Source organism: Opisthocomus hoazin, chromosome 22, assembly GCF_030867145.1.
Source record: "Opisthocomus hoazin isolate bOpiHoa1 chromosome 22, bOpiHoa1.hap1, whole genome shotgun sequence".
NCBI classification, from domain to species: domain Eukaryota; kingdom Metazoa; phylum Chordata; class Aves; order Opisthocomiformes; family Opisthocomidae; genus Opisthocomus; species Opisthocomus hoazin.
In genome coordinates this window covers 8912795-8938960 of record NC_134435.1, presented here as the reverse complement: position 1 = coordinate 8938960, position 26166 = coordinate 8912795, and the positions used below count along the sequence as shown (strand labels likewise).

The 26166-nt window shown below is 50.0% G+C and overlaps 1 protein-coding gene across 4 annotated transcripts in view; it reads right to left on the bottom strand.

Annotated features, from left to right (window-relative positions):
- Window positions 1-26166, bottom strand: part of CYFIP2 (cytoplasmic FMR1 interacting protein 2) — a 57056-nt gene that overhangs the window by 26845 nt on the left and 4045 nt on the right. For 2 of the 4 annotated variants that reach the window (XM_075441370.1, XM_075441373.1), the window contains exons 2-21: window positions 23156-23296; window positions 21025-21114; window positions 20867-20944; window positions 17927-18028; window positions 16730-16911; window positions 16303-16399; window positions 15468-15596; window positions 13973-14077; window positions 10834-10925; window positions 7863-7980; window positions 6878-6997; window positions 6113-6238; window positions 5039-5205; window positions 4605-4752; window positions 4112-4265; window positions 3448-3604; window positions 2601-2697; window positions 1957-2033; window positions 855-963; window positions 381-500 (exon numbers count right to left, since the gene is read on the bottom strand). In XM_075441370.1, coding sequence (XP_075297485.1) covers window positions 381-500; window positions 855-963; window positions 1957-2033; window positions 2601-2697; window positions 3448-3604; window positions 4112-4265; window positions 4605-4752; window positions 5039-5205; window positions 6113-6238; window positions 6878-6997; window positions 7863-7980; window positions 10834-10925; window positions 13973-14077; window positions 15468-15596; window positions 16303-16399; window positions 16730-16911; window positions 17927-18028; window positions 20867-20944; window positions 21025-21114; window positions 23156-23272 — 2385 coding nt within the window. In that variant the 5' untranslated portion in view covers window positions 23273-23296. Of the gene's footprint in view, window positions 1-380; window positions 501-854; window positions 964-1956; window positions 2034-2600; window positions 2698-3447; window positions 3605-4111; window positions 4266-4604; window positions 4753-5038; window positions 5206-6112; window positions 6239-6877; window positions 6998-7862; window positions 7981-10833; window positions 10926-13972; window positions 14078-15467; window positions 15597-16302; window positions 16400-16729; window positions 16912-17926; window positions 18029-20866; window positions 20945-21024; window positions 21115-23155; window positions 23297-23965; window positions 24057-26166 lie in introns of those variants that run through there. The other 2 variants (XM_075441371.1, XM_075441372.1) reach the window with 2 other exon arrangements.

Below are 26166 nucleotides of genomic sequence, written 5' to 3'. Positions count from 1 at the left end.
ACTTGACTCTGATGCTCCTGTAACATATCAAAAGCAGCAAATCCTGTACACACACAGACCATGTCTCAGGCACCTTCAGCCAACAGGGGGAATTAAAGTCAAGGTTTCCTTGTCCCAGATCACAGGACTCTCTTACACGAGTTCTGCAAAATCTAACTGCTGACCGTCACCTTATGATTTATGCAGACACTTAATGGTCCAATAATAATGCAATTAAAGCTGCATAAGTAGAAACAGTAGAGACTCAGCAGCATAAAACAGAACACATGGCTGGCTGAAACCTATTGTAGATGGGACTTGAAGCAGAAGACAGTTGACTGGGTATCCATAGCAGTGTATTAATCTCTCTGTTCATACTCTCAGTCAGTAACAGTTCTTACCACTATGGACGTCAGGTCCTCGCTCTCAAAGCGGCTAATGGCCTGGTCTAACGATTTGTACATCGCTGCTGAGATACGCTGGGTAATGAGCCTGTTCAGGTCAATTGATCTACCCAGCAGCTGGGAACAGAAGAGAAGATATTTGCATGTTATATACAGATGGAGAAAAGGTACTTCATCTTTTTTTTTAACAGACACAGATTAAAACCAAATATCCAAGTCTGCTTAAATGTGGAAGTGGTGACGCAAACGCCTTGGTTGACTTCACCATTGCTTAAGAGGGAAGGAGGGGAATGTGGAGCTAATTCCTTTTCCCCTCAGGCCCATGCCCTGAGTGTGGTGTGTCAGAAACAGGTTCAACCCTTCTCATTCCAGCCTTGACCTTGATTGAGCCCAGTACTAGGATGCCAGCCACCAACAAAAGGATAATAGACCAAGAGCTATGAGTACTGGAGCCTACTGCTTGCACTGTACCTGGACATGCCTCTGCTTGAGCAGTGTTTCATAGCGGTTCGATGGTGGGTATGGAATAATCACCCCATAATTCTTACATTCAGCCCGGAAACGTTTGTCCAATAAAACACTGAAAAAGGGAAGTATAGTCAGGAAAAAAAACACAAAAAAAACCAAACCATACGCTATCAGCTTCCCTGGATCTTTTCCAGAGTTGTTTTTATCCTTCTTCTCATCTCACTCTGAATGCCAAGAAATTTCCACACACTGATAACTCTGCTTACACCACTAAATCACAGAGCAGCAGTTGTTATCTGGGGACTGCCACGCTGTTGTCCATCATTCTTGGCTTTTACGGCTAAAATATTCCAAAGATTGTGCTGAAAGATATCTAGTGCCAGGTATTGGTGTGCTCCCTCCGTGAAGACCTGCTGTGGGAACATTTGATTGGTGATGGTTATTGCTCTCTTCTCTAAGGCCAAATGTGATCTAGACACAAAACTCCTTGCAGAGTTACACCGAAGACTTAGTTCACCTTTGGGGACATGAGAGGAGCACTCTCAGTAGAGTTCATCCATGTTCTTTAAATGGTTAGAAGGAAATGTCACGAAGGGCCTATCTCCCCACAGGGGAGCAAGTGACTCTGCAGAAGTCCTACAGTCAGCTGTGTGGTCTGATGTGTGACCTCAGATACCGAGTTCCCTTCTGGCTTTCACAAGTTCTGCTACTTTACTACGGTGAGGACAACTTTACCAGGGTGAGGACAAGTGTGTGCTCCTGTTTGTTAGAGACGGGAGGCTTCCACTACTCACCTGCCTCATACACAAACAGAAGTCAAACAAGGACATGCTCGGTTTGCTTTTCTGCTGCACTCACAAACTGTACTCCGATAGCTACTTAGGATGCCAATTATTATGTTTTCACTTATAACCATCTGCTTGCCACCATTAATTTGTCTTCCCCACCTACACTGGTCTGACAGGACAGCCAGCTGTGTGGGACAGGGATGATCCATTTTGTTATGTCTACCCGCCGTGGCTACTCCCTGAGGGGAACCTTTTGGTTAACAGCAATTTGGATGCAGCAATATCATCACCCAGCAGCAGCAGCCAGGTTCTCCTACCTGCCAGCCATTGCTTTATAATAGGCAAAGATCTGATCTGCCAGCTTGTACACAAATTGATCAAAGCACAAATTCACCTGGGAGAGAAAAAAGCAAGACAACGTGAGGGTGTCACCAACACAGGGCAGCTCTCTCCTACGCATGCAAGATCAATACAACTCAATATAGAGCTCTAATTTAATACATACATGTATGCCACACTATCTAAAAACCACACTGCAGTTCTAACATGCTAATGGCACGCAGAGAATTGCAGATACATTTCATTCTTATAGTTTCTGCACATTCTTACAGGCCTTGGTCCCCCATCCCCAGTCATCCTTTTGTCTCAGCGATCTCCGGTTTCCCATTTTCCAGTTGTCTCATAACCCTTTCCCATCAGACAGCCTCTTCCATGCCCCCAGCGTTGGACAAGCGTTTGGCTTCCACTGCTCCCCACAGGTACAGCTGAGCTGAAGCCCTTAGTCAGCAGAGTCTGTAAGCTCTCTGGAAATGCTGATCTTTTGAAAACTTCTCAGTCCAATGGGGTATCATTTTCACGAGATGACTATGATGAATTCACTGAACTGCTGGGCGGGGCTGTCAAACAGGGCAACGTGACCCCAGTGAGCACTTTCCATGCAATAAAGATGAAGAGAACTTACTTCAGCTTCAATTTCATCGTATAAGAACTGCTTTTTGAATTTGGTCAAGGCATAGTATGCGCTGTCATTATAGAGGTCCAAGGGGTACAGTACATACCTGAGGGCAAGAAGACAGATTATGTCCTAAATTAACCTTGGAGCAGCATAAATGCAGCCAGTGCATGTGCTTGGTGCAGTGCAAAAAAATCCTTTGACTTCACTCCTATCATCTTCACTCACTCCAGCCCCTCAGATCATCCTCCCTCTTGTTCCCTATGTCAGAGTTGCTGTAAGCAGCCAGAACACATCTGAATTTGAGCTAACTGCGACTCGTTCAATCAACATTTGCTCCTTCTCTGCCCTTAAATAAGCTTTCATGCTGTCCTCACTCCACAGAGTGTCCTGACAATGGCTGTAAAATGGAAAACAAAATTCTCCTAATGAGGAAGATATTATGAACACAATTATACTTGCATAACAGCAATTCCTCTCATCCCTTATCACGTATATAAGAAAAAGGTGTTCAGGTGCCATAGCCAGGGCCCACATCCCTTTGGTTGCACATGCTGTCTGACTGCTGCATGCAGATGACAGTGCCACCAAGTTGTGCCCACATCCAAATGGAGTGGTTGCCAGCTGCTGGTTTATGACGCATAAGTAAGTGCCAGCGCCAGGAAGCCGCCCGTGTGCATCTGCTAACGAGGTATTCCTACAGTACACATTCATGTGACAGCAAGTCAAGAAACATCTATTTTCCCTCCCACGTCAAAAAGACTGTTCATCACCAGCCTACCCTTCTCCACAACAAAATCCCAAGTCCCAGCACATGCACAGCCCCACCAGAGCCCATCTCCACCACAGCTCTTACTCCATCATGGAGGGTTCTTTGGTTTCCAGAATATGGTCCGTGAGGATCCAGGGCATGGACATTTCGATGGGGAACTGGATGCGGCGGCCCATGGTCAGCTCCAGGAAGAATTCTCGGAACCAGAGCTGGGACAAGTCACAGCACTGCTGCAGTGCTTCTGAAACGCAGAGGAGATCCCCCCGGCAGGAGGGCACCCACGTTACCCCCACAGGGATGGCAGCGAGGGCAGTGCACAAGAGGCAGCTGCTGCAGCCTCCTATTGGACTGGTTTCAGCTGTGGACCGTTTTTCTGGGATGTCTGTTTCTAAAGCCAGCCCACGCCCATGCTGTCTGAGCACTTTGTAGTGCGAGAAGAAAGAAGGGATTGTTCCTTTTGCTCTAGAGCTCCAGGGAGAACATTTCTATGTCTCAGAAGGTTGTCTAGGATGGAAAGAAAACTCCAGTCCTAGAAACTACCCCTTGTAGCTTTTTGCTATTACTGACTCATTCCTGTTCACATAATGGTTACTACCTAGAAACATGCCTCAACATGGCAGAAGTAGAACACTTGGGAAAAATCAAGGAAAATCATCTGCATTGGTCAATGAGGAGCAAAGATGATCTACCTTTGTCTCTCTGAGCATGCAAGAGTTGGGCTCAAGCCTCCCCCCCGCCATAACCTCACCACTGATGTTGAGAAGGTGGGTGAAGAAGAAGGACTGCTTGTGGAACTCCTCAATGGCCAAGACTATCGGCCCATCCAAGCTGCTCCTCAGAGTCTTCTTTGATCCACTCTTGTCTGCTATGAGGGACTCCAGCATGGTCCGCACCATGTAAAGCTTTGGAAGAAAGTTGACATGCAGTTACCACTCTCCAGTGAGACACCACCACACACAGCCATGGTGCTCTGCAACAAAAAAATAACACTTCTCCCAGGCGGCTACTACTGTCTGAACCTGTAAGTCACTATCTTTCTGAGCTAGAAATAATTACACCCTTAAAAATGGAGCCTTTGCGAACTATACAACAAATTAGGCACCAAAGCAACATTTAACATGCAACAGCATGAAGACTTTGTGGAAGAGACCACAGAAACAGCTGCTAATCCACAGGGTGGGAGAATCCTATATGACTATAAGACCATTAATTCCCTACACAGAAGATGGACATTTACATACCTGTGTACTTGATGGTCCTACTGCTCGTCGTGGGACTTTAATATCAAATCCACCTTTAGGATCCTTCTCACCTCTCAGGCAAGGATCATTCGGAGGTTCTCGACCTCCCTCCCAGTCACAGATCGTCTTCCGAATTGCCTGAAGGACACTGGAGTGGGTGGGAGAGGGAAAGTAGTGCTTAAGCTTGATTTTAGTTCAAGATGAAAATATTCACTGCTGTGCATATATGGGCAAAAGGATCTGAGGTGGGGACATATACTGCCATTACTGGGGGAGTCATGGCCAAAAGTTGCCTTGGCAAGAGTAGCTGGCCAAGGAATGTTGGCTGGTTGTGTACCAAGAGGTATATGCAGGGCCACGTGCTTGTATAGTACAAATGTGTTACACAAATAAATACACTGGCTTTGCATTACATTCAGGAAGGACAGACTGACCTGATCAGGACATTCTTCTTCTTCCTGACCGCCTGCCTGAGTGGCTCTCGCAGGGTCACCTGGGCAAAGTCCTGCAGGGCTGCGTAGATGGTGTTGCGGATGGCTTGGTTAAAGACACTCTCCATCCGGCCCATCAGCACTTGCAGACCTTTGATCATGGCAATTACCTGAAGCAAAAATAAAAACAGATGTATTTGCTATTTTTCTATTGTACGGAGAGGTCCATAATTCCAACAATAAGAGAATTTGGGACTAAATTTATTCTGCTCAAGTAACTGAAGTCCAGTTATCAGGTGGATATTTTTTTTATGTTATCTGATATATAGAGCACAACAAGCTGAGGAGAGCATTTACACCACCAGCTCCTTGCAAACTGCCCCTGTCCCGTGGCAGACTCTGTTTCCGCTCCTGATCTCTTGATATCTTTAATGACACACACAATCCCAAGAAACTTGCACAGACCTGCATCTGCACACAGGCACAGCCTTCCTTCTACAAGAATACACTAAGTGACAACTCCCACGAGGGAGTGAACCACAAAAATCACAGCAACGTCCAAACCACCTCAGACCGTGGAAGGCAAGATGAAGGTGTGAGGGTCTCCCACAGCCACGCTCGAAGGACTACTTCCACTGTCCATGGACAGCCGAACTGAGAGCTGATGGGTCCTGGGGACTGAATGAGGATCTCTTGTGTTTGCACAATATCTGAATGTAGTTCCTGGTCTTGCTCCAGATCACACTGCTCTACAAGCCCACATACTTTTTTCAGGAGCCCTGAATCCCCTTGTCAGGTCAGGATGGGCTTAATACAGTGGTTTAAGAAAACGAGGATTCACCTCTGTCTTTCTCCAGCACACAAACAGAGCATAAGAAGAGCAGGACCAGAAAAAGGGAGGAGAATTGCTCTAGTCATGCACTGCTGCAGTGTTTCTATCCCAGCAGGAGCTTCTAAAAACTTAATTTGCCCCTTAATTCTGGTTGCCTGTGGGCCACAGGGATGAGGAACCTGCTGAGGAACGTGGACAGGAAACCCACCCTGGCTGGTTCCTACTCTTGTGCAGTTGGCACCTACCTCTACAAAGGCAAACTTCTCTTCACTGGTGTAGTTGTACCGGGTGGCTCTCTCATACTCTTCTGCTGTTCCTGGGCAATCCTTGTTACAGAACTTATCTGTGGGATGAACCAGCTTCCAAGAGTACTAGAAGGTGGAAAGGGACACTGTCAACATTGCAATGAGTAAGAAGCCAGGCTGGAAAGACTGAAGAGGGCCATATGCCAGGAAAACAATCCCTAGATATTACAACAGTTTCTTCACATTCCTATGGAGGCAGAATTTGTGCTTCTTCCTGGCTTTATTATGACTGTACTGAATATTGTTTTTGTTTATTTGGGAGGTTGCCAGTCATACTGGGCTTTTAACATCCATAGATTTGTGTTGAGATGTGGTCGAAATATTCCAAATTAAGAATTTCCATCACCCCTTGAATTACAGTTTTAGTTGCTCCAGACAGAGACTCATCCTAAGCAGCTTTCAGTACCTAACTGAGGTGTTCAGCTTAGGAGAACAGTCACCCAGTCCTCCTCTAACACCAGTGGGGACACTCCAGCACCTGCAAAGGGCGGTTCAGGTCGAGGGCGAGATGATAAATCTCTCTTTCTCCATTTGGTACAGAGGGCATTCAGGGTGATTAGCTGCATGATCTTAGCATGTTTATTAATTGCTTAAAGTTACATGACACGAAAGCAAGCACGCCCTTCCACAGTCTTTGCTACATGCCATGTTAAAACATTCACAATCACCTGGTGCATGAACTACAACTTCTATGGATGTACTCACCACTTCCATGACATGGGCACTCCACTTGGACAGCAGCTGCAGTCCCCGTAAAGCGAGATCAAAGAGCTCCCTGTACTCTTCATCTGATTTCTGGCTGTCCAGTCCTGAGCCAGTGACCACCTGGAGAACATCACATCACGTCAGGGCTAGACTCAGCAACTCGCTGCAGAGGCTTTGCTCAGCCAAACAGCAGCCACGGATCTCTCTCTCAAATCCCAGCTGGAAGGAATTCCCCTGACCTTATCCTCAAGCTAAAACTGAGCAGTGCATATATTGTCCCTCTGGAAAAGGGCTTTAACTTGGCAAGGCTCTTTTTACCTAGGCAGTCAATTTATTTCCTACAGAAAAATAAGTCTGACCTGTCACCTCAGAGCAAACAACTGACTGTTTTCATTCCACTTTCCCATTCCTTTGTGATGGCCTAATACTACCGAAATCCTTGAGAGGCCTTCACTGATCTAAAGTTGAAATAAGCACTTAAAAATGCCAAACAGAAAAGGGCTGAGAATGCCAACAATTCATTAAACTAAGTGATGAATGAGGATCACACATTCGCCTAAAGCAGTCACAACCACATCAGAAAGGGCTCCGACATTCAGTAACAAAAAGAACAGAGATGCCTTCCTGAACTTTCTTTGAAGCTCTGTGTAACAGAAAAGACCCATTTGCAAGACACGGATGTTCTACGACCTGGCTGATTATAAACACTTAATTGCACCATTTTTTCTATTTCTTATTTTAACTGAGCTGCGGCCAAAGAGCAGAAGCTGTTGCAGTAGATCTTCTGGTGCACATGATTTTGTGCCTGCAGGGGCCTTTCATAACTTGCTTTTTTATTGCTGGATCGAGAAGTGGTTTGTTCCACGTATGTCCTTCCTCCCTCCTCACTGTATGTCCTCGGCAGACCATACTCCTGCCACACTTGTCCTCTCCCAGCCTTGTCCGTCTAACAAGCCTCATCACGGCGACTACCCGCTGAGCTTACCTCGCTGTTGCTGTAGCGAGCCAGCTCTGAGATGAAGCGGATGTGGTCATCTCGGATCTGGACCATCTGCTCACAGATGTTGTACTGGGGACTTATGCTGCTCTGAGTGCACGTCCACCTGGGCAAAAAAGCAACGGTTTCAAGGACAGGACACAGGATGCCCCCCAGACACCCCCAGGGACAAAGTCTTGCGCTCAACTGCTCTCTTCACTTCAACATGCTCAAGACATGCCACCTTCAGGGCAAATGTCAGCCTGCATCATCTCTCTCATGTCCCCTGGTGTGTGAGGTGTTCCAGAGGTGGTCTCACACAACATGACGGGGTTGCTTGCCCCACGTCAGCCTGAACATCTCTGCTCCATCCACCCTGAAGGCTGCTCTCCATGTTGGGCTCACCTATCCCCATGGGTGGAGATGGCTATTTCCCAGGCCACTGTTGGGCAAGCTTTCAGGGAAGGATGAACTGCAGAGCCCCAGCATTGTTTGCATCCTTTCTGATAAACCTAAGGATTGTCGTCTCCTTAGAGGTCATCCCTCCAGTTCTGAAATGGTTGGGTCATGCTGCCTTCTCCTGCAAGGAAAGACCCTGCAAGAGGCCAGCAAGGGAATATCCCTCCCACTCTGTTTTTGGTTCTGGCTCACGCTTCCAGCTCAGTGAACACCCCCAAGTATAAATGATGAGCAGAATATGATTGAATGATCTAAATTTTCATTTGCATTGAGCCACATGTACTGCGTAACAGTGCGATGACATCCTAAGAGCAGGCAGTGCTCCCCCCTTCCATGGGCACAGTCATATGAAGAAACGGTGCGAATCGGGTCTATTTAATATCTCCTTTTTCCCCGTTCTGTATGAGCTACAGACGTAGAACCAGAACAGCTCCACCGAAATGCTTTGTGCAAGCAAGTGTCTGACAGTGACATGCTCATGTCTTACTCTGTCATCACAATGTAAATGTTCGGAACTTGCTTTTTTCCCCCCTCTCAATAACTGTCCATCAGTTATTGAGAAGACAGTGATCTTCTCAAATCTAGACTGGCTGTACAAAAGGAAGGTGAGAAATCTGCCTCTGATACGGACATAGACATGAAGACATATTCCTGCAGTTAACGGTCAGGCACTTGTTGCCAACAGTTCTGGTAGCAGAAGGTTCTTGAGGTGTTGGGCCATGTCATCCCTTGTGAAATCCATCCTCCCACAGTCCCATCGCTCGACTCTTACCCATTCCAATGTCCTGTGCTCCCCACCGGACAATCGGCAGGTTAGCAGGAACGGCCAGGGCTGCACCAGCCCTCCCTGCCACACACAGCCTAGTCCACAGTGCAGAAACAAAGCGCCATGCAGGAAAAACACCAATTAATTCCACTTTCATGAAGACAGGGAGGGAAAGAAAGTGACAAAAACAATATTAGTAAGAAATGGGGATTATATGGAACCACCTCGGCAGTTAGTGCTGGGACTCCCATGCAATTTGCTGGGAAAGCAAGTGAGTGAGGAAGAAACACTGGTTAGTAAGGCACGGCACACAGACCTGGTAAGACAGATTTCAAGACAGACATTAAAACTGTGCACAGGTAAACAGCCAGCGAGCTACCTTGGTTTTGAGATGAGAAAATGAATGCAGCTGACACATGTTTCGTTGAAATGTGCTTTCTGAATGATTTGGGATAAAAAGGGTAAATTTTTTGATAATTTTTCCCTTTCCAATTGAGTTTTTGAAAATATTTTTTAAATTTACATTTTGTAGAACTTTAATATTTTTCCACTTTTCAATTTTACCTGAAACCTTTTGATCAGGAAATTTGGCCATGTTCTTTTCAAATTTCTCAGGAAAAACTAATTGGCACTTTTCAACCAGCCTTTGGGAGGGCAGGGGACGGGCTGTTCCTGGGCGAGCCATGCGGCGGGCAGAAAAGCCGGACCCTCCAAGGTGGAAGGGGACGAGCAAACAGAAGCAGAGAGATGAGACTGCAGGTTAGATCCTGCCCTGCTGAAGACACAGCTCAGCTCAGCTGCTTCTCGCAGACGCCAGAGAAATCTGACTTGCACGCGACCTGGTCCCACGGGCGAATGGCCGCTCGCCGGTGAAAGCCGGGCTGCCCCAGCGACTACAGCCAGACACAGCTCAGACGGGCTCTGCTTACGCGTGGTTGCAAACGCCGTTCTGAGGATCTCCAGAGCTAACGCTGACTCTTCTAGCGATAACTGAGCGCGATGCAAAGCTACGAAGACAAGCGGGGCCTCGCACGCGCCTGGTGTGATCTGAAGCAACGCCTGCAAATTCATCTGACGGGAGCAGCAAACTGAACCCCGGCCGGGAGCACACTCCGGAGCACTGCCCTGAAGACTCCATTTCTGCCCTTCTCCCACAGCATTAATTAATTTCCAGGGCATCTGAGCCCCCCGGTTCAACCTTCATTCCCGCTGCCCTTCTTCACAAAACCTGCCTGAGCTAGAGTGGACGCCCTGGCCACTTCAAAGAGATCCACTGCTGTGTTCACGCTCTGGAGGATTTTGTCCCTGGGATGAAAAATGTGGATTAAAATCTCTCCAGAGCGGGGACACGCCGCTCGCACTCACACACCTCGCAAGCACTCACCGGCTGCCCCGGCCCGCACGCCAGCCGCCCTGCCTTCCTCCTGCCCCGCTGCCGGGCACCGAGCCCCCCCCCAGCCCCCGGCAGCGGGGACAGACGTGCGGGCATGCCCGCTGCCCTGCCTGCACCCCGGGACACGGCTACACGGAGCCACAGAGCTGGCTGTGCGCGCACGCAGGGGCCAGCGAGGACATCTTCCCATGCAGGGACAGGGAGGGACACACGTGCACACAGAGCTGGCACGCCGGGACTCACACCTCACAGGGACACACACAGGTACCCGTGGACAGACCTCACGCATGCCGGAGAGCTGTGGCTCCCCCGGCTTATCGGGACACACACAGAAGCCAAGAGACATTATGGCAGGCACTCACTTGGATTTGTTCTCCTCATAGTGAGCACTGGTCTTAATGTATCTGGCCAGTTCTATCTGCATATCGCCGAATAAAGGAACCACCTGCAGCTGCTGGAAAAGAAAACAAAAGATGGTTGAAACACGGCGGAGAGAGAGCCCGTGGCCCCAGCACGACACAAGGGACTACAAAACGGCATCCTGCATCTCTGGAGCTACGGAAAGTGTCAAGCTGTTTAAAGCAAGGTGCAAACCTGGATGCAGGGTCATTTCACACCTAGGAAGTGACCAAAAGCGATCACAAGGCTTTCCGTGCGAGGAAAATCACTGCCTGCGAGTGCTCTGGAGCCCTGGACTCGCCAACACCACGCTGGTTACTGCCAGCACGGTTCAGCGCTGTAACCAGCCAGAGGAAAGGCTCTTTTTAAAGCAAGAAGAGAGAAGCAGATTCCTGAGCAGGGCTTACTGCCTCCCACCATAATTCTCCAAGAGAATAGAGGGATGAAAAGCCAGCACGCCAGTATTCTGTCAGCAAGTTGCTGCGGCTCCCTTCAGAGAGGAGCTGCAGGCTGCTCTGCTGCCTGGGCTGCCAGGGATGTGGCGTCTTTCCGCGGGGACTCAGATCGTACTTTGGCACTGCAGTTGCTAGTGATGTGTCTTAAAACTTCTCCACGAAGAGAAAGATACAGGCAATGGCTGCCTGCAATATAACGTGGCTTTGCTCGCTCTTTACATCTCAGGAGGATCTGGATGGGAAACAAATTCAAAGCGCACTGAACGTACCTCAAGCTCTGATGGGTCCCTGCTTCACTAAACTGCAAACAAAATTCAACCAGGAGCTACCAACAGCTCTGCAACAAAATATGAAGCTTCAAGTTCACCCAGCTGCAAAAGCCTTGCCCCAAAATTCAGGGAAGATGGTGGCAAATTCCCTGTCCTGTTATCACATGCTTCTCTTCTTAGGCTGGCTTGTAAGGATGATGTGAAATGCTGTCATCAGGGATTCTCAGTGGCACTTTCATAAAAGGTTTAAATGAAGGGGTAGTTCATTTTCACTACACAAATTCCTGGTCAATCCACTAGAAATTAAATCAGAAGGCAATAAGCAGATGTAGTAAGAGGAGTAGTTGGCCTTTTCTTATTGAGATCTGATAGTCTGAGTGATATTTAACTGATTAGGTGAGGCCAGAGAATATGTTGGAGAAGTGCAAATGGAAAAAAAGCTGTAAAGGGAAGGTTATTCCATGCAATGGAAGGTATTCTACCTGATTCTCTGATGGCGCACTCTGCAACGAACAGAAATCTGTCTGAACGCACCAAGATGACCAAACTCCACAGATTACACTGAGGGCTTGGTTTAATCTGAGATTCAGTTGAAGTAGCAAAGCTGAATCAGGGAAAACTCAAAAGACCCTGAGCGATGGCGTGATAAATCACCTGTGCAGAGCTGCAGTCCTCAGCAGTCTCCCCAGTCAGGAGGGTGTTCAACCACCTCATTATCACCCCGGCCGTGAGGTTACGGTGTCTGTCTGTAGTTCCCTACATTGGAGTCTGAGCCCTGCTCTCAGAGCTGTCTCCAGGATATGATGCAAATTGGGGTAAACAGGTCCCCACTTGCTCAGGGTGAGGGTGCAGCAGCTGGTACACCAGCCTTGGGTTTTCATGAAACCAGCTATCTGCGCTCGCCCATCCCCTCCCTTGCACAGACCCAGCGCATCATCTACAAACTGCAAGTTGGGGCAACAAGCAGGGAGGCATCCTCTACCCTGTCCCCAGCACCGACCTCGTCTCTCAGGCTCCTCAGCAGCTCTCTGGGTAGAGCAGCAGGGAGAAGCCACTCTGCTGAAAGCGTGATGGGGAAGAAGCGCTCTGTGACTGCCCAGAAATCATCATCCTCTCATTTTCACTGATGTGGAGCAAATGTTGGTAACAAAACCTACTCTTTCCATCTCAGGAAGACTGCTCAGTAGGTCTAGATGAAAACTAATTGCTCCATCTGGGAAATTATTCTGCTGTTCTCCTGCTATACTGTTATTCTTTGCTGTCAACACATTTGTCCCTTGCCAGATCCCACCACGCCTCCTAGAGCTGACCTGCCCCAAACCTGAGATGCCTCCTAGACCCAATCTCTGCACAGAAGCAATGGAAAGGAGACATCACCTCACCCCATGAATGCCACAGGCCGTGCTGTGCGGGGTCTCAGCCCCCTCCACCATCTGCTGCTGGTGGCTTGCACACACACCAGATTTTGGGGGGAAAGCAACAGGGTTATCCCAAACCTTTCTCGTGCTGAGTGGCCCCGGGGCAACGCAGCCTGGCCTCCAGCCGTGGATCAGCCCATGGCTGGACTCAGCTGCAAATGGGCATGGGCAGAGGGAGGCTGCTTGGCTGCTTCCCATCCTGTCACTGGGAGTATCCAGTTCTTGCGGTCCTCTCCCCAAAACCTTAATCTCAGATAAGACAAAAATATTTCATCAAACCACTGGGTACTCACTGAGTACCTCCAGGTGCCAGTCGATACAAGCTCCCCAAGAAGCTTCTGTCCTACAGGAGCAGAGTTCACACATGAAATAAGACTGCCAGATCACACGTTGGCTGGCCAGCTGTGCCCCCTGTCCCTCAGCTCAGCAGCTCGCTGAGGGGAAAGGGAGTGCAACCACCACCCACACAGACCTCAGCAAACCAGCCAGGTTTGCCAGTGGCCTTAAACCACAGTGCTCCTTAGGAAACTACAAACCTGCCTCAGAAACGGGCAAAGAGATAGAAGCGATGTCGGTCCGGCGCGCCCTTCCCTCATCCACAAAACAGACCTCCCATGCGCCGTCCTCGTCCTTTGCCCTTGGCTCCCATCAGCCCTCGGGCTCCAGCGCCAGCGGCATGGGAGCAGAGCCAGCCCCGGGCACCGCTCACACATCCACAGCCTTGCTGGCGCCGGGGGCCAGCATCACTCGTCTCACCCATGCTGCAGCTCTGTGCCCAGGCACGTTCACAGCAATCCCACTCCTCATCCTTTGGTCTAGATCATTTCTCGACTCTTTGGGTTTTTTGGAGCTGTAAATGATTCCTGTGGTTTGGGTTTTGCTGGCAGCATGTGCAATGGGACGGCTCGCTAATTCATTGATCCGCAACAAACTCCAGCCTCACCCAGGCGGGTCACTGACCTTGAAGAATTTGTCTATTTTGCTAAGGTTGATTCTCTTCTTGGCGTCCAACTTGTAAATGTTGCTGACGTTCCCATCCATGAGATACAGGCCAAACCCCATCACCTGGAGAAGACGGAAGGGCCAGATGTCATTCACGTGAAATCAGCAGCACAAGTCAAAGACAGTTCTCCATCATTTAGCATAAGGAAAGACCATTTCAGGCTCCTGTACCACCTGACACTCATAAGAAGACTGTCTAAAACATGCACACATCTGCAAGGATGTTCATGGTAGACACAGGACACATGATGGATTGCTTCTGTTCTCTGTGCAAAAACATGTGACGCTCAGTCTGGTAATTTGTTCCTCCTCTCTCCCACATTAACAATAACCCAGAAGTCTTCTCCACCCAAAGACAAACGTTTACTCCTGGAGAAGAAATGAAAACATTTCAAGTAATCTCCCGGATTGATTTGTTCCCTGTAATTCAGTACAAATCATTACAGATATTCAAACTACCCACATTATCCTTCACAGTACCTTAGTTGACTCATAACATGGTAATGAAGTTCTTAAGGTAATAGTGACTGCAATCACTGTAATAACTGACTTACAGTAAGGACAAATATACAAAACAAGCAGATACTTTGGCATGTTCACCATGAGGGCTCTTTAGAGTCAGGAAATTAAACCTGGAAGGATCTGCCTTCTGCAGGGTATTATTGCTGGTAAAAGGGTTCAAGAAGAAAATTCAGGTTGCAAAGTTAGTGGTGATTTTGGCGTGTCCTATACAGTTACTCAGGTCAAACCCATGATCCCATACATTCATGCACAACAGAAAAATCCCTTCCAGCTCTGGAGAGCGCAGAGCACCCACCAGTGCTCCCATCCACCAGCTGGAGACCACCACCACACACATGTGCTTAGTTCCAGACAGGCAGAGCTGCTGGCAACCCTGGGAAGGATTAGGGGAAAAGACAGAGATGGAGATGGGGAAGAGCGGAGGACAGGGAGAGAGGAAGGAAGATTTTTGTATGGGAATATGGGAGAAGGCCAGAATGGACAGCAGAGAAATGATGGGAGAAGGTCCAAGTTACAGTAGGAACAGAGGCAGCTCTTGGCACTGCCCGACAGAGGTGACACTTCAGAGCACTGGGATGGGACATCTTTGACCCACGGCCACATCCAGTCTGTTCAGCTATAAAGAAGAGGTGAAAGAGGAGAAAATGGGAGGACTGAGATATCGCAGCAGAAGACTCAAAGTAACAGAAATCAGAAGGGTAACAGGAAAGGAGGAAGGCAGCTTTGCTGCTGCACATGGAGAGCCTTCCCACCTCATAGCAACCCCTGTCCAGAGGATGCTGGCCCTGCAGAGAAGGGATGCATGTAAACCCAAAGGAGGAAAAAATAAAGAAAATTAAGAAAGACATTGTACCAGGAGGGAATTTCATTTTACTGAAAAAAAAGTGAAACTACACAAGCACGCAGCCCCATAAGCATGGCTGAATCTCACCTTTAAGAGCATGTGTTTCTCACTGGGAGTGAGATACATCTTGTTTTCATAGTAATCCACACAGATGTTGACAATATCAGCCAGCAATTCCTCATAGCCAGGGATGACCTCTAGTTGTTGGTGCAGACACTGAAACATCAACAGAGGCCATGTTATCCACACGGACAGAGGACAGCAGGAACCAGGGGAGAAACATATTTGAAGGATTAAGAGTAGAATGAGAAGTTGTTTCTTCAGACCTTGTCTGTGTGCTTTTCCTAAGTTACAGGCAGAAGACTGACCTCGTGGTACCACCTGTAAGGAACAACCTTCCTTCTGCAGGACAGTTCTCCCCTTCAGACTGATCACCACAGCCAAATATCAGACAGCGAGATGTAAAGAAAGATGCCTCAGAAGGAGACTTTCTGACTCTCTCCTGTCTCCATGCAGTGTTTTACCTAATGAGCACAAGCTACAGAGCCCATGGAGTGTGGAGGGCCCTGGGTCTGATCCGCAGTACCCGTGCAGTCGCAGAGATGGACTGGATGGATTTACTGGGGAAAGCAGGGGAAGAGTTCCTGGCAGAAACCTCTCCCAAGAGCTCTTCTTGCATCTTTCAGACCTTCATCCTTGTCTTGAGATAGAGACCTTCAAAGCCACCCAGGATGACCCATGAGCAGGAGGTTTTGCTAGAATTATACAGTCTCACCCAAAAAATCGACAGAGTCAGTGGCAATGACCCAACAAACGAGGCAGCTACTGCCACAGTCCGGTCTGAAACCCTCTCAGCCCTGGCGAGATCATTGCCTCCCTCTACCCACAGAAAGGTGAAGTGGTTCAGAGGAAAGCGACCTGCCTGTGTGATGCGGTTGTGGTTTGCCAGGAACATGGAGAGGTTCTGGGACTCCTGGATGGACTGGGGGTCTGCCATCTTCCGCAGAAACTGCGCAGCTCTGGAAGGGAGAAATCCAACATCAACCAAGGATCACTCACCCAACATGAGACTCTCACCACTCATCTTCCCTGTCTCACCTGCAGCTGCAACACAGCAGCCTCAGAGCTCCCCTGCAGCACAGCTCTGCTCTTTCATCATTTTACCAAGAGGGAACTGAGACACAGTGAGGCTCAGAGATTTCCCTAAACTCACAAAGAGAGCTTAATACAGGGCAGAAACCCACCCTCCAGCCTCCTGATGTCCACCCGACCTCGCTGCTGGGCAGAGCAGGCACTCCCTTGCAGATCAGGCACAGTCCCGTCCCTCCCGCTGCTTTGCCCCCTCTCACCTTTTGTAAGCGGAGTGGTCATTTTTGACGCTGCACTTCATGTTCTTCAGCTCATCCAGGACAGCAAACATGTTAATGAACTTGCCCAGTGTGAGGAGATAGGCCTCAGAGACGAAGTCCTTCCTCCGCTCAGCGTGACACAGGCGCTTCACCTCGCTGCAGAACCGCTCGATAGCCTTGCGCTGGGAGGCAGTGGGACAGGGTCACCCCAGCAGCAGCTCATCTGCAGTCACCAGGCCACCGACGGGACCCTCCTCCACCCACCCACCACCTCCTGCCTTTAACAAAAGCATTCTTCTGCTGGGGATCAAGGCTCCAGGGTCCCTCTCTACTGTCACCATGAAACAAAGCAGCGTTACAAACCACTGCAGTCAAATGTCCTCAGTGCTGGTGGGGAGCTCAGACTCTCTGTTTGTGCCTGCCCTGAGTGCAACATGTTCTGCAAAATCAGGGATCAGTTTTTCAGGTGGGGCATAAAGACCTTATAGAACATAAAATGTAAAAATAATGGTGAAACCCAGCTGCAGCCAGTTATAAACACAGGCAGTGATGGGGAGAGGTCCCTGGAGCCCACAGCAGCTCTGTGTTTGGCCATGTGGTCATTGCTCTGCTGGAATCCAAGTGTATTATTTTGTCAAGTGCCTCCAGTGTAGTATTTAAGCTCTGGTGCTCTCTGCCAGCTGACCCCGAGTTTAGAGGGCTGTGAGCAGCTCCCTGTTCCTGCTGGCACAGCAGGAGGGTGTCCCGCTGCATGGCTGCATCCCACCCCAGGCACCAGCTGCACCGCCAGCCCTCAGCTCCTCCTGGCTTTGCTCCAGAGGAAAGAGCAGAAGAGCGAGCAATGCTGTCACCGGTGGAGAAACAGTTCTTCACCTCCACCAGCCAATACCCCAGAAAAACAGGAGCCTGTGCCACCCGTTAGCTGCACACAGTGGGGGCTCTGGTCCTCCATGAACTTCAAGGGCTGAGGTGTGCACATTCCCAACCCATGTGCAAGACTTCAGGGCTGAGCTAGGGACACACAGATTTTCCTTCAGACAGGTCTCAGCTATCTGCTGGTGGCTGCAAGGAAGAGACCTACCGGGTGACTCAGGGGCTCTTCCAGCTGGCCTGGCAGGCAACGATAGCACAGCCCAGCTTAGGATAAGTTAACACCAAAATAATAAATTATTCTTGCCTCTCTCCTTGGCCGCTCACCTGAAAATACATGAACTTCATAAGCTTGGTGACTTCTGGCTCCAGAACTTCCACGGTCTTCTCATAAATCTCCACTCGGTTTGGCTGCTCGTTGCATTTCACCTGCGTTACAAAGACAAATCACCCCAGTCAGCACCAGTTTCTAACACAGCTGTGGACTGCCATGGCCACCGTCTCCTGCTTGTTTCACAGTGAATCCTGCCCTCATCTGAGCACCAGAGGGACCTGAGAGGGAGCTTGTTCTCAGGGCAACAGGTGACAGCAGAAGGGGCTGTTTTTCAGATGTGAAATTCTCTCCACGCATTATAAACAGGCACAATCCTGACTCTGAGAAATAAAAGCCTTCTAATGCATTTGGCTGGGGTAGAACACATGCAATATGGAGTCTGGACTTGCTACACAACGTGGGAACGTTATATGGTGAAGTTATCTGAGACTCTGCGTTGCAAAGTCCCACAGACATGCAAGGCACCAGGCTATGGCTCTGCTATAGCCTCACTGGGATAATTCTGGTTCTGTTGCAGACCCATTAAAAATCACTGGGCTTGTACGTGGCTAGCAGCAACAAAGTGAGTCACCTGCACTGGAATCCTAGGAAGCTAAATTTAAGGATTTACTCAGTTGTTGTCCATCTCATTTCCAAACAGTTACTTGGAGTCATTATCAAACTTTTAGGGAAAGCCCCCACTGCCCAAGCCAATGCATCCTGCTGTCCTCCTCTGGTTCGGTTTCCAGTTGTTGCTGACACAAGGCTGCGATGGGGCTGACAGCTCTGGGGCAAATTTAGTAGCCCAGCAGCTGATCCACAGGGTGCGAGGGGACAAACCAGCTGGCTTTACACGTGGGAAGATGCAAAAGTAGCTTTGCCCTCCACAGTGGGGAATCGGATGTCCCTGCCCCGGTGTTTCACACCGCAGTCAGGCAACGCTGATGGTCCCAAGGATGCAGATCGCAGCGGGGAGGAGTGCTGCACACTGAGGTGCAGGCTCTGCTCTTCTGCACGACCGCGGTCCCTGGCGTAGCACAGGGAGGTGTACATGACCGAGCGGCCAGGCTGGGGGGCTGAGGACAGGACCCCCCTGGCCATAGCCATGTGCCTCACGGCAAAGCAACAGGAGTCATTGCAAGGTCAAATCTGGCGAATCTGTAAATGAACCCTCTGCGGCGGTGTCGTCTGATCCCTCCGTCACACTGCCTGCAGCCCCGGGGGGAGGACGGGGCAGACCGCAGGGACCCCATAAGCTGTGCTCCGAGAGGCGCAAACGTCACGGGGGTGACCAGGATGGGAGGACACTAAACTGCCGAAACAGATGATCTGTAGCACTGGTCTTGCCATCAGCTCAGCCACAGCCTGTCTTCTGTTAGCGCAGTCAGGAGAGGCAATAGCAGCGCAGCATCAAATATAGATGGGAGATAAGCAAACACCCCATCAGTGTCAGAAATCTCCCCACGGCTGGGTCTTACGAGACCATCAGCGGAGTATAACCCGAGGGGAACTGAGGTTTGACCCTTCCCGGGGAATTACAAACATGGGCATTGTCAGCCATGTGGAAACACCTTTTCCTGGCTCCATGAAAGCGCTGCAAACCCTTTTATCTGTAGGATTAATGGAAGTGAACTGTACCCGCCCCAACACCTTGTCAGTTGGTATTTTTGCAATGATCCAGCACGCGTTCACATTGCAGAAGATAAGCTCTGAGCTGAAGCCTGAATCACTATCAGCGGGTCATGTGGGCAACCTTACTCATGTCTGTAGGAGTTTGCAGGATGAAGACATGAAATTCAGGTTGGAGAGAGAAGGACTAGAAAACAGATGAAGCAGAACTAGCAGCAGAGGAGAATGATTAAATGTGGGGGTAGACGAGGACCTTCAGGTACATCAGCAGCAAAAAAGGGCCTCTGGGGAAATGTTTCTGGCATATTGAAGTGCTCTTTCACACATCCTCGCACAACACCTACCATTCTGGTACTCCCCGGGACCAGAGAGAGCATCCCAGAGTCTGGGCAGCAGTTTGGGAAGCTGAAACCCACCCCAGCTGCCTGATCTGCTCTGTGCAAGTCGGGGAGAGCCCAAGTCTGCCGCCTCTCCAGAGCACCTGCTGTTTTCATCCCAGGCTGCCTGGGCTCCCTTCTTCGCACAAGGCAAGAGTCCCACTCGGCACTGGGGCAATTTTTAACTGAAGCTGAAGCTCCTGATACAATGTAATGGTGTGATACCATGCAATGGTGTCAGGAAAGTGTGATATAAACTGGATCTCGTTATTTTACTCCCAGCTTCCAAAACCCAACTGCCATTGCCTGTAGCAAACTCCATCTCCCCACAACATGAGAGAGAAAAATACCTACGCGGTGCACCGGGAAAGAAACAACCACACTGCTTTAATTAAAGCAAAGGCTACTCATTCTCCAGACTGAGAAGTGTGGATAAAGACCCAAGTAACAAAACACAGCACCATCCCAAGTACCATGCTGGACCAGAGCTGCGCTCTGCTGAGCCCTGTTAGCAGCTGCAGACAAACAAGCTGGTTCTGCACAGGTGAAACAACTTCAGGTGCGACTGCTCTGGGGAGCAGGGGAGCGGCTGGTGAAACCAGGAAATGTGTACAAGGCAGCCGGCTTGGGGTGAGTGTGACTGAGTTGAAAGGCACTGCTGGGAGGTGTCAGGGATGGAGCTTTCATACACCTGAGTGTGCAGAGCAGATGCCCTTTGCTAGGGCAGCAGTAGATTCTGAAATGGCTACCAGTTGCTGAGATGAGTGGTTGAGACTTTGGTAGGGCAAGGACAACTTGAAGAGTTGGTGGTCTCTCTTTTCAACCTTTCTATCTGCTTCAGTCTTCTCTGCTTTTTGTTCTTCAGTCTCCAGTCCAAACTAACCCACACTGAAGACAAAACCAGCTAGGTGCTCTGGGAACATCCCTGCCTGGGAAGGGCTTGAGTACCTGGGGGATGGCTCGTGAGCAGCTCCTCCACGTGTAAAGCATCACGGCATACTCGTGGCCTTCTTCCAGCATTTCATTCTGTAAGACAGAGAGGCGTTGCTGGGGCACGGCACACACCCAAGGCTCGGCATCGCTGGGGCAGTGCCCGGGGGACTCACCATGCTGGAGTGCACCGTCGCCTGCTCGATGTACCTGGCAATGCCGGTCACAAAGGCATTTCTGTCTTCAAAGTTTGTGTCAAAATTAGCCTGTGGGTGAAATGGAGAGATGGGGATTAAAATACAGCTAGTTGCTTGCTCACCTGATACAGCCCAGCATAGGACGTGTTGGCAAAAAGCAGAATCAGTGGGGCTCCTGGGGCATGGGAGCAGCTTATGAACAACTTGAGGTGCTGCATCTCTAGGTCTGAAGTAGACTCATACATGCAGCCCGAGATGCTTCTGAATCACACATGTTCATTAGAGGAAATCCTGCAGATTATGTGTGTGAAAATATGGCAATCAAGAGTGACAAACTCTACTAAAATCAAGCCAAACCAGGTAGGGATCAGTTACAGGGAACTGCAGCCAACACGAGAGAGCAAGCCTATGGCAATTCTTCTCAGGACTTCAGCTTGGTAACTCAGACAGATGCAACCTCACTAATTTCTGTTTGTGCCCTGGCTGCTAGGGGAGACCACATCCTGTCAGCAGGAATTGCAAAGAATAAACACACAGAACGGGCAGGGAACGAGATGTCTGGAAAACATAAATACGAAAGTCAGCACTCATCCAGACGCTATGATCAGCGCTGGTTTTGCTCTCGCATGCAGATGCTTTGGGATGAACCGTTGTTTTGGAAGTGGAGCTGCTGCTTTGCATTGGGACAGGGGAGCAAGACAGTGCAGAGCGGGGCAGGGGATGAAACGCAGCTCCTCAGCCTCTCCGCGCCGAGCGCCCGCTCCCACGCTCTGCGCAGGCTGGCCGATGGGATCTGCGGGAGGGCAGAGCACACGCAAGTCCCAGGTGCCCAGAGCTGCTCCTTGCAATGACATTAGCACTGCAGTGACCGCGTTCACCTCAATAACGGATTTCCTGAGTAGGAAAGAGCACAGACCCGTGGCCACAGGGCTGCTCCTCCTAGTGCCTCCAGGACATTGCATGTGACAAGAAAAGCCGAGGTTGCACATACGTCTCTGGCTAGCAGGGGAGAGGCCTACAGACAAACCAAGTATGATGAGGAAACAGGCTTGGCCAATATCTCTAGATCTAGTTTAGATGAGGGTTTTTAGGCCCAGCAGTGTGCACATACTCGTGGCCCTGAAAGGAGGCTGAGCCATCAGGCTGGACCCCGAGCCCCGCACAGGACACAAGCCAGCAAAGAGTAAAAATGATTTAAAGAAGAGATATGCAAAAACAATATGAAAATTTTCCATAGAGAGTTGAAATTTCAACAGCCCAGAACTGCCTTTGGGTCTGATAACCCACGGAGATACCAACGCTACTGAACGAGCCCGCAGTCTGACCTGCTGAAAGAGATACTGTGATTTCAGACCCCCGCGTGCATGGCACGGCAGTCACTGTGCGGGTCTATTTATACACTGCCATGGCTAAGTCACGAATTCAGGAGTGGCAGGGTGGAGAAAGTAACCCCACATTGTATTTAACGGTGGGTGTGTGCTGTCGGGCAGGGTGTGGTGCGGTGGCCAAGCAGCCGAGGCATCCCGCTGCGGACCCAAAAGCAGGAGTTTGAGCCTTGCCCTGGGCTCACGCCAAGCTTTGCTTGGTCGGTGCAGCTGCAGCTGAATCTGTGGTTGTTCAAGGCAGAGAAGCGATTGTAGCGACTGCCCTCCCTTGCATGCCATCGGCTCCCCAGACTGGCAACTCCAGCTGTGCTAGCGGCACAGGCCGGCCAAAGTCAGGCAGAAATTTGATTTTGACCTACTTAGATGCATGCACTACCCTAAAAAGGAAGCACAGAAATATGTGCATAATAAAACACTGCTGAGAACTTTCTGCTCTTATCACAAATCTCATCTCCTGCTTCTTACCCGTTCATGCACTCTCCTCTTCGTTTTTTAACTTCCCTATGTCTTGCTCAGGCTTAAAGACCCCTTTCACCAATCTCTAGCACTTTCCTTTTAAAGCCTTTAGGAACAGATTTGTGGCTAGATCTGTTCCGAACATTTCCTTAAACATGGTGAACCCAGGATGTTTTCAGCTAGCTCTCGCAGCACCATGTGCCCCTGTGCTCTGCACGAGCTGCAGGAACAACCCACCCTGCCCCCCCACCTCCGGGAGCTGAAGGTACCTGATACATGATGGAAGACGGAGGCGGCTCGATGCATGGCTGCTGGTCTGGCAGAGGCAGCTCCTCCAGTAAGTCCACATTGGACAAGGCATCCTCTAGCGTGACGTGAGTGGTCATGGTTCCGGATGTTCAGTTTCTGTGCTAAATCCAACGGAAAAGAGAGGATGATAGACAGACAGACAGCACCCAGGAGACCGAGTGGGAAAGCACCAAAGGACAAAACCAGAACCACAACCGGCTGGCACCGCAGGAGACACAATCCTGGTTTATCTTGTTTTCCTTTCCGTGTGTATTTAACCTACATGTCTATGACATCTCTCCTTCCATGATTCAGCAGCAGAGCAGGAATGCAGAATAAGAGGAACACAACCACTCACCCATGCTCTTCTCTGCTCAACCATATGCAAAACTGCTTAAGACAGAGACCAGCTGGGTGCTGCAGTGCAGCTTTAGCAGCCCCAAGTGCAAGCGTGTGCTCTGAAATGCAAAGCGGTGCTATCAAAAATACCTCTCGAAACAGCATAATTAGGAAAGTACGACCGATGCTGACACTCACATGCTCTGCTTCTCACACACATGAACAGCACTGGGAACTGTAAACAACCAAATGCATTCTCAAAGGTGAACCGGAAAGGCTCGAGTGCTGCGCAGGCAGGCTGTGGCACTGCAAGCAGCAAAAAAAAGAAGCTGCTGGTAAAAAAAAAATTTCCCTGTTTTTACCACAGACACGGTGTCCCCTGCCCAGTCCCGGCCTGCCGTGGAGCTGCCAACGGTGCCAGGTGCACACAAAACAAAAAGCAAAGCACTTACCCTAACGGGAACCTCAGGACAAACCTCTATGCCCTTAATCTCCTTTGCCATTCACCTTTGCTGTAAGAGTACAAGCATGGAGGGACGGCTGCTGTCACCCCGGCTGAGCGCTTGTATAACCACAGCCCCAGGGCTTCCCCAGTTAATACCTAATCCATGTGCAATAGCTGTGGCTGACCTAGAGCCTGTGTCTCCTAGAAAAACTCCCCGCTGCATTTAAACATTTGCAGAGAGAGAACTCACTTTAAATATTGACCTGTCACTCAGCAAATCACCCCCCCAGTGCTTTTTTCCCCACTCAGAGCCTGTCTAGTTTCAAATGTGAGCCACCAAGTTTTATCGCTCTAATCTGCAAGACAGTAGAGCTCTCTGCTACCAAAGTTCCCACCAAGATACTCACACATTTCAATAAAACACCCTGCAACCTGCGCTTTGGCTCAGGCAAGCGGACTGAGCTCTTTGCCTGCCTTGTTACAGAGCATATTTTCCAATCCTTTAATCATGTCTCTGGCTTTTCTCTAAGCTTGATCCCATTTTGCAACTTTTTTGCTGAAGTGCGGACACTGTGGCAGGACACGGGGCTCCAGCAGTGTCTGCACAAGCACCAGATACCACAGCAACACAGGCTCCCTCCTTGCGTACAATCCCACCAGTTCCTTAGGTTGCAACAGCAGCTCCATAGGCGCTCGCACTCAGCCGATTATCTGCTCCAAATCCCTTAGGTCCTTTTTTTTAACTGAGCCACTGTTTCCAAGAATATATATTTCCTTTTCATTTCCAGCACTGGGAGCATGGAAGGACAATGGCTTCAGGATGTCCACAGACAGACAGACGTGCACCCGGCAAGGACCATGGCCAAGGGGGATGCGCGCTGTGGGCAGTCCTGGGGCGGCTTCATGTTGGGTGATGAGAGGGACGAGTCTGCTGCTGTGCCTTTTGGCGTCATTGCTGCCTGCACACATGGGCTGCAAGAATATGCGTAAGCCTCGTAAAACCCATTCCACTTCCACAAACGCCTCGCCAAGGTACCAGGCAGCGGAGAAAACAGGCTTGGTTATACCTGCAGCTGAAGCACCATGAAGCCTAGAAAAAAACAAAATCTCAAGCAGCCCTTTCCCTACATGCTCAAATTTCTGTTTCCTTCTTCACCTCCCTTTGCTAAAATGGTTTCCTGTTACAAATTGTAGCAACTGTCAAACCCAGACATTACGTCCCGGCACGCCGCAGGCAGCAGCAGCTTCCTCCCTGCCTGCGAGCACCCGGGGCTGCAGCTCCGCTCGCCCAGCCCCATGGCTCCTCGGCCGCCCACCGCTCTCCTCCACCATCCTCCAGCACCTCCAGGCTCACCTCTGGGCTCCCAGAACAACACCCCTGGCACTCACACGCACTTCATTACATACTTCAGGCTTGGGAAGACAAACCCCTTCCAACTTACAGCTTTGAGGGCTGTGGCTGTTTATTTCAGCTCAGTTCTAATTTTTCCTTAAGTCCAGTTCTAAGGCCATTTATGCAAGATGTTGGCAGTTTGCTGTAATCAAAGACACTTCCCCAGTAACCCTGTGACACCAAAGAGCTCAGCAACTCAAGGGACAAAACTGTTGCTGCTGTTTGGGCCATACCAGGAGATACACTCCCAAACACGGCATCGGGGTCCTGCTGTGCCGGGCAGAGCACAAACCTGCGAGGCTAAGCCAGTCCCTGCCCCACAGATCTGGCACTCACCTAGAGGAAGAGGCAGCGTGTAGAAATACAACCGGCTGTCGGCCCAGCCCGTGCTTTGCCATGACTGAGCAGAGCCCAAGAGTCCAGATGCAGATGGAAGAACTGCACAACGCTTTGAGGGTTTAACACATCAGTCTTTACAGGCACTCCCCGTTTCCATTCTACGCTTTCTTAAGCCCAACAGAAAAACCAACGGAGGCTACGCAGAAAAGGGTGGTCTGCCAGGACCTCCCCTGAGTCTCATGCCCATAGCACACTGCGACAGACAGCAACCTCGCAGCTCGAGCGTGTGATGGAGGGGCTACTGGTCTAGGGCCAGCAGACCTGGACCATCACCCCAGATCATCCACAGAAGAGCAGCCTCGAGCGATGCCCCATCTGCCTGTGCCACGGCCCCTCGCCTGCTCCTTGGGGTGGCTGTAGGGCTGGTGGGGGCCCTGCTCTTGGTTGGGGTGCGCTGCCAGTTGTAAGCATCAAGC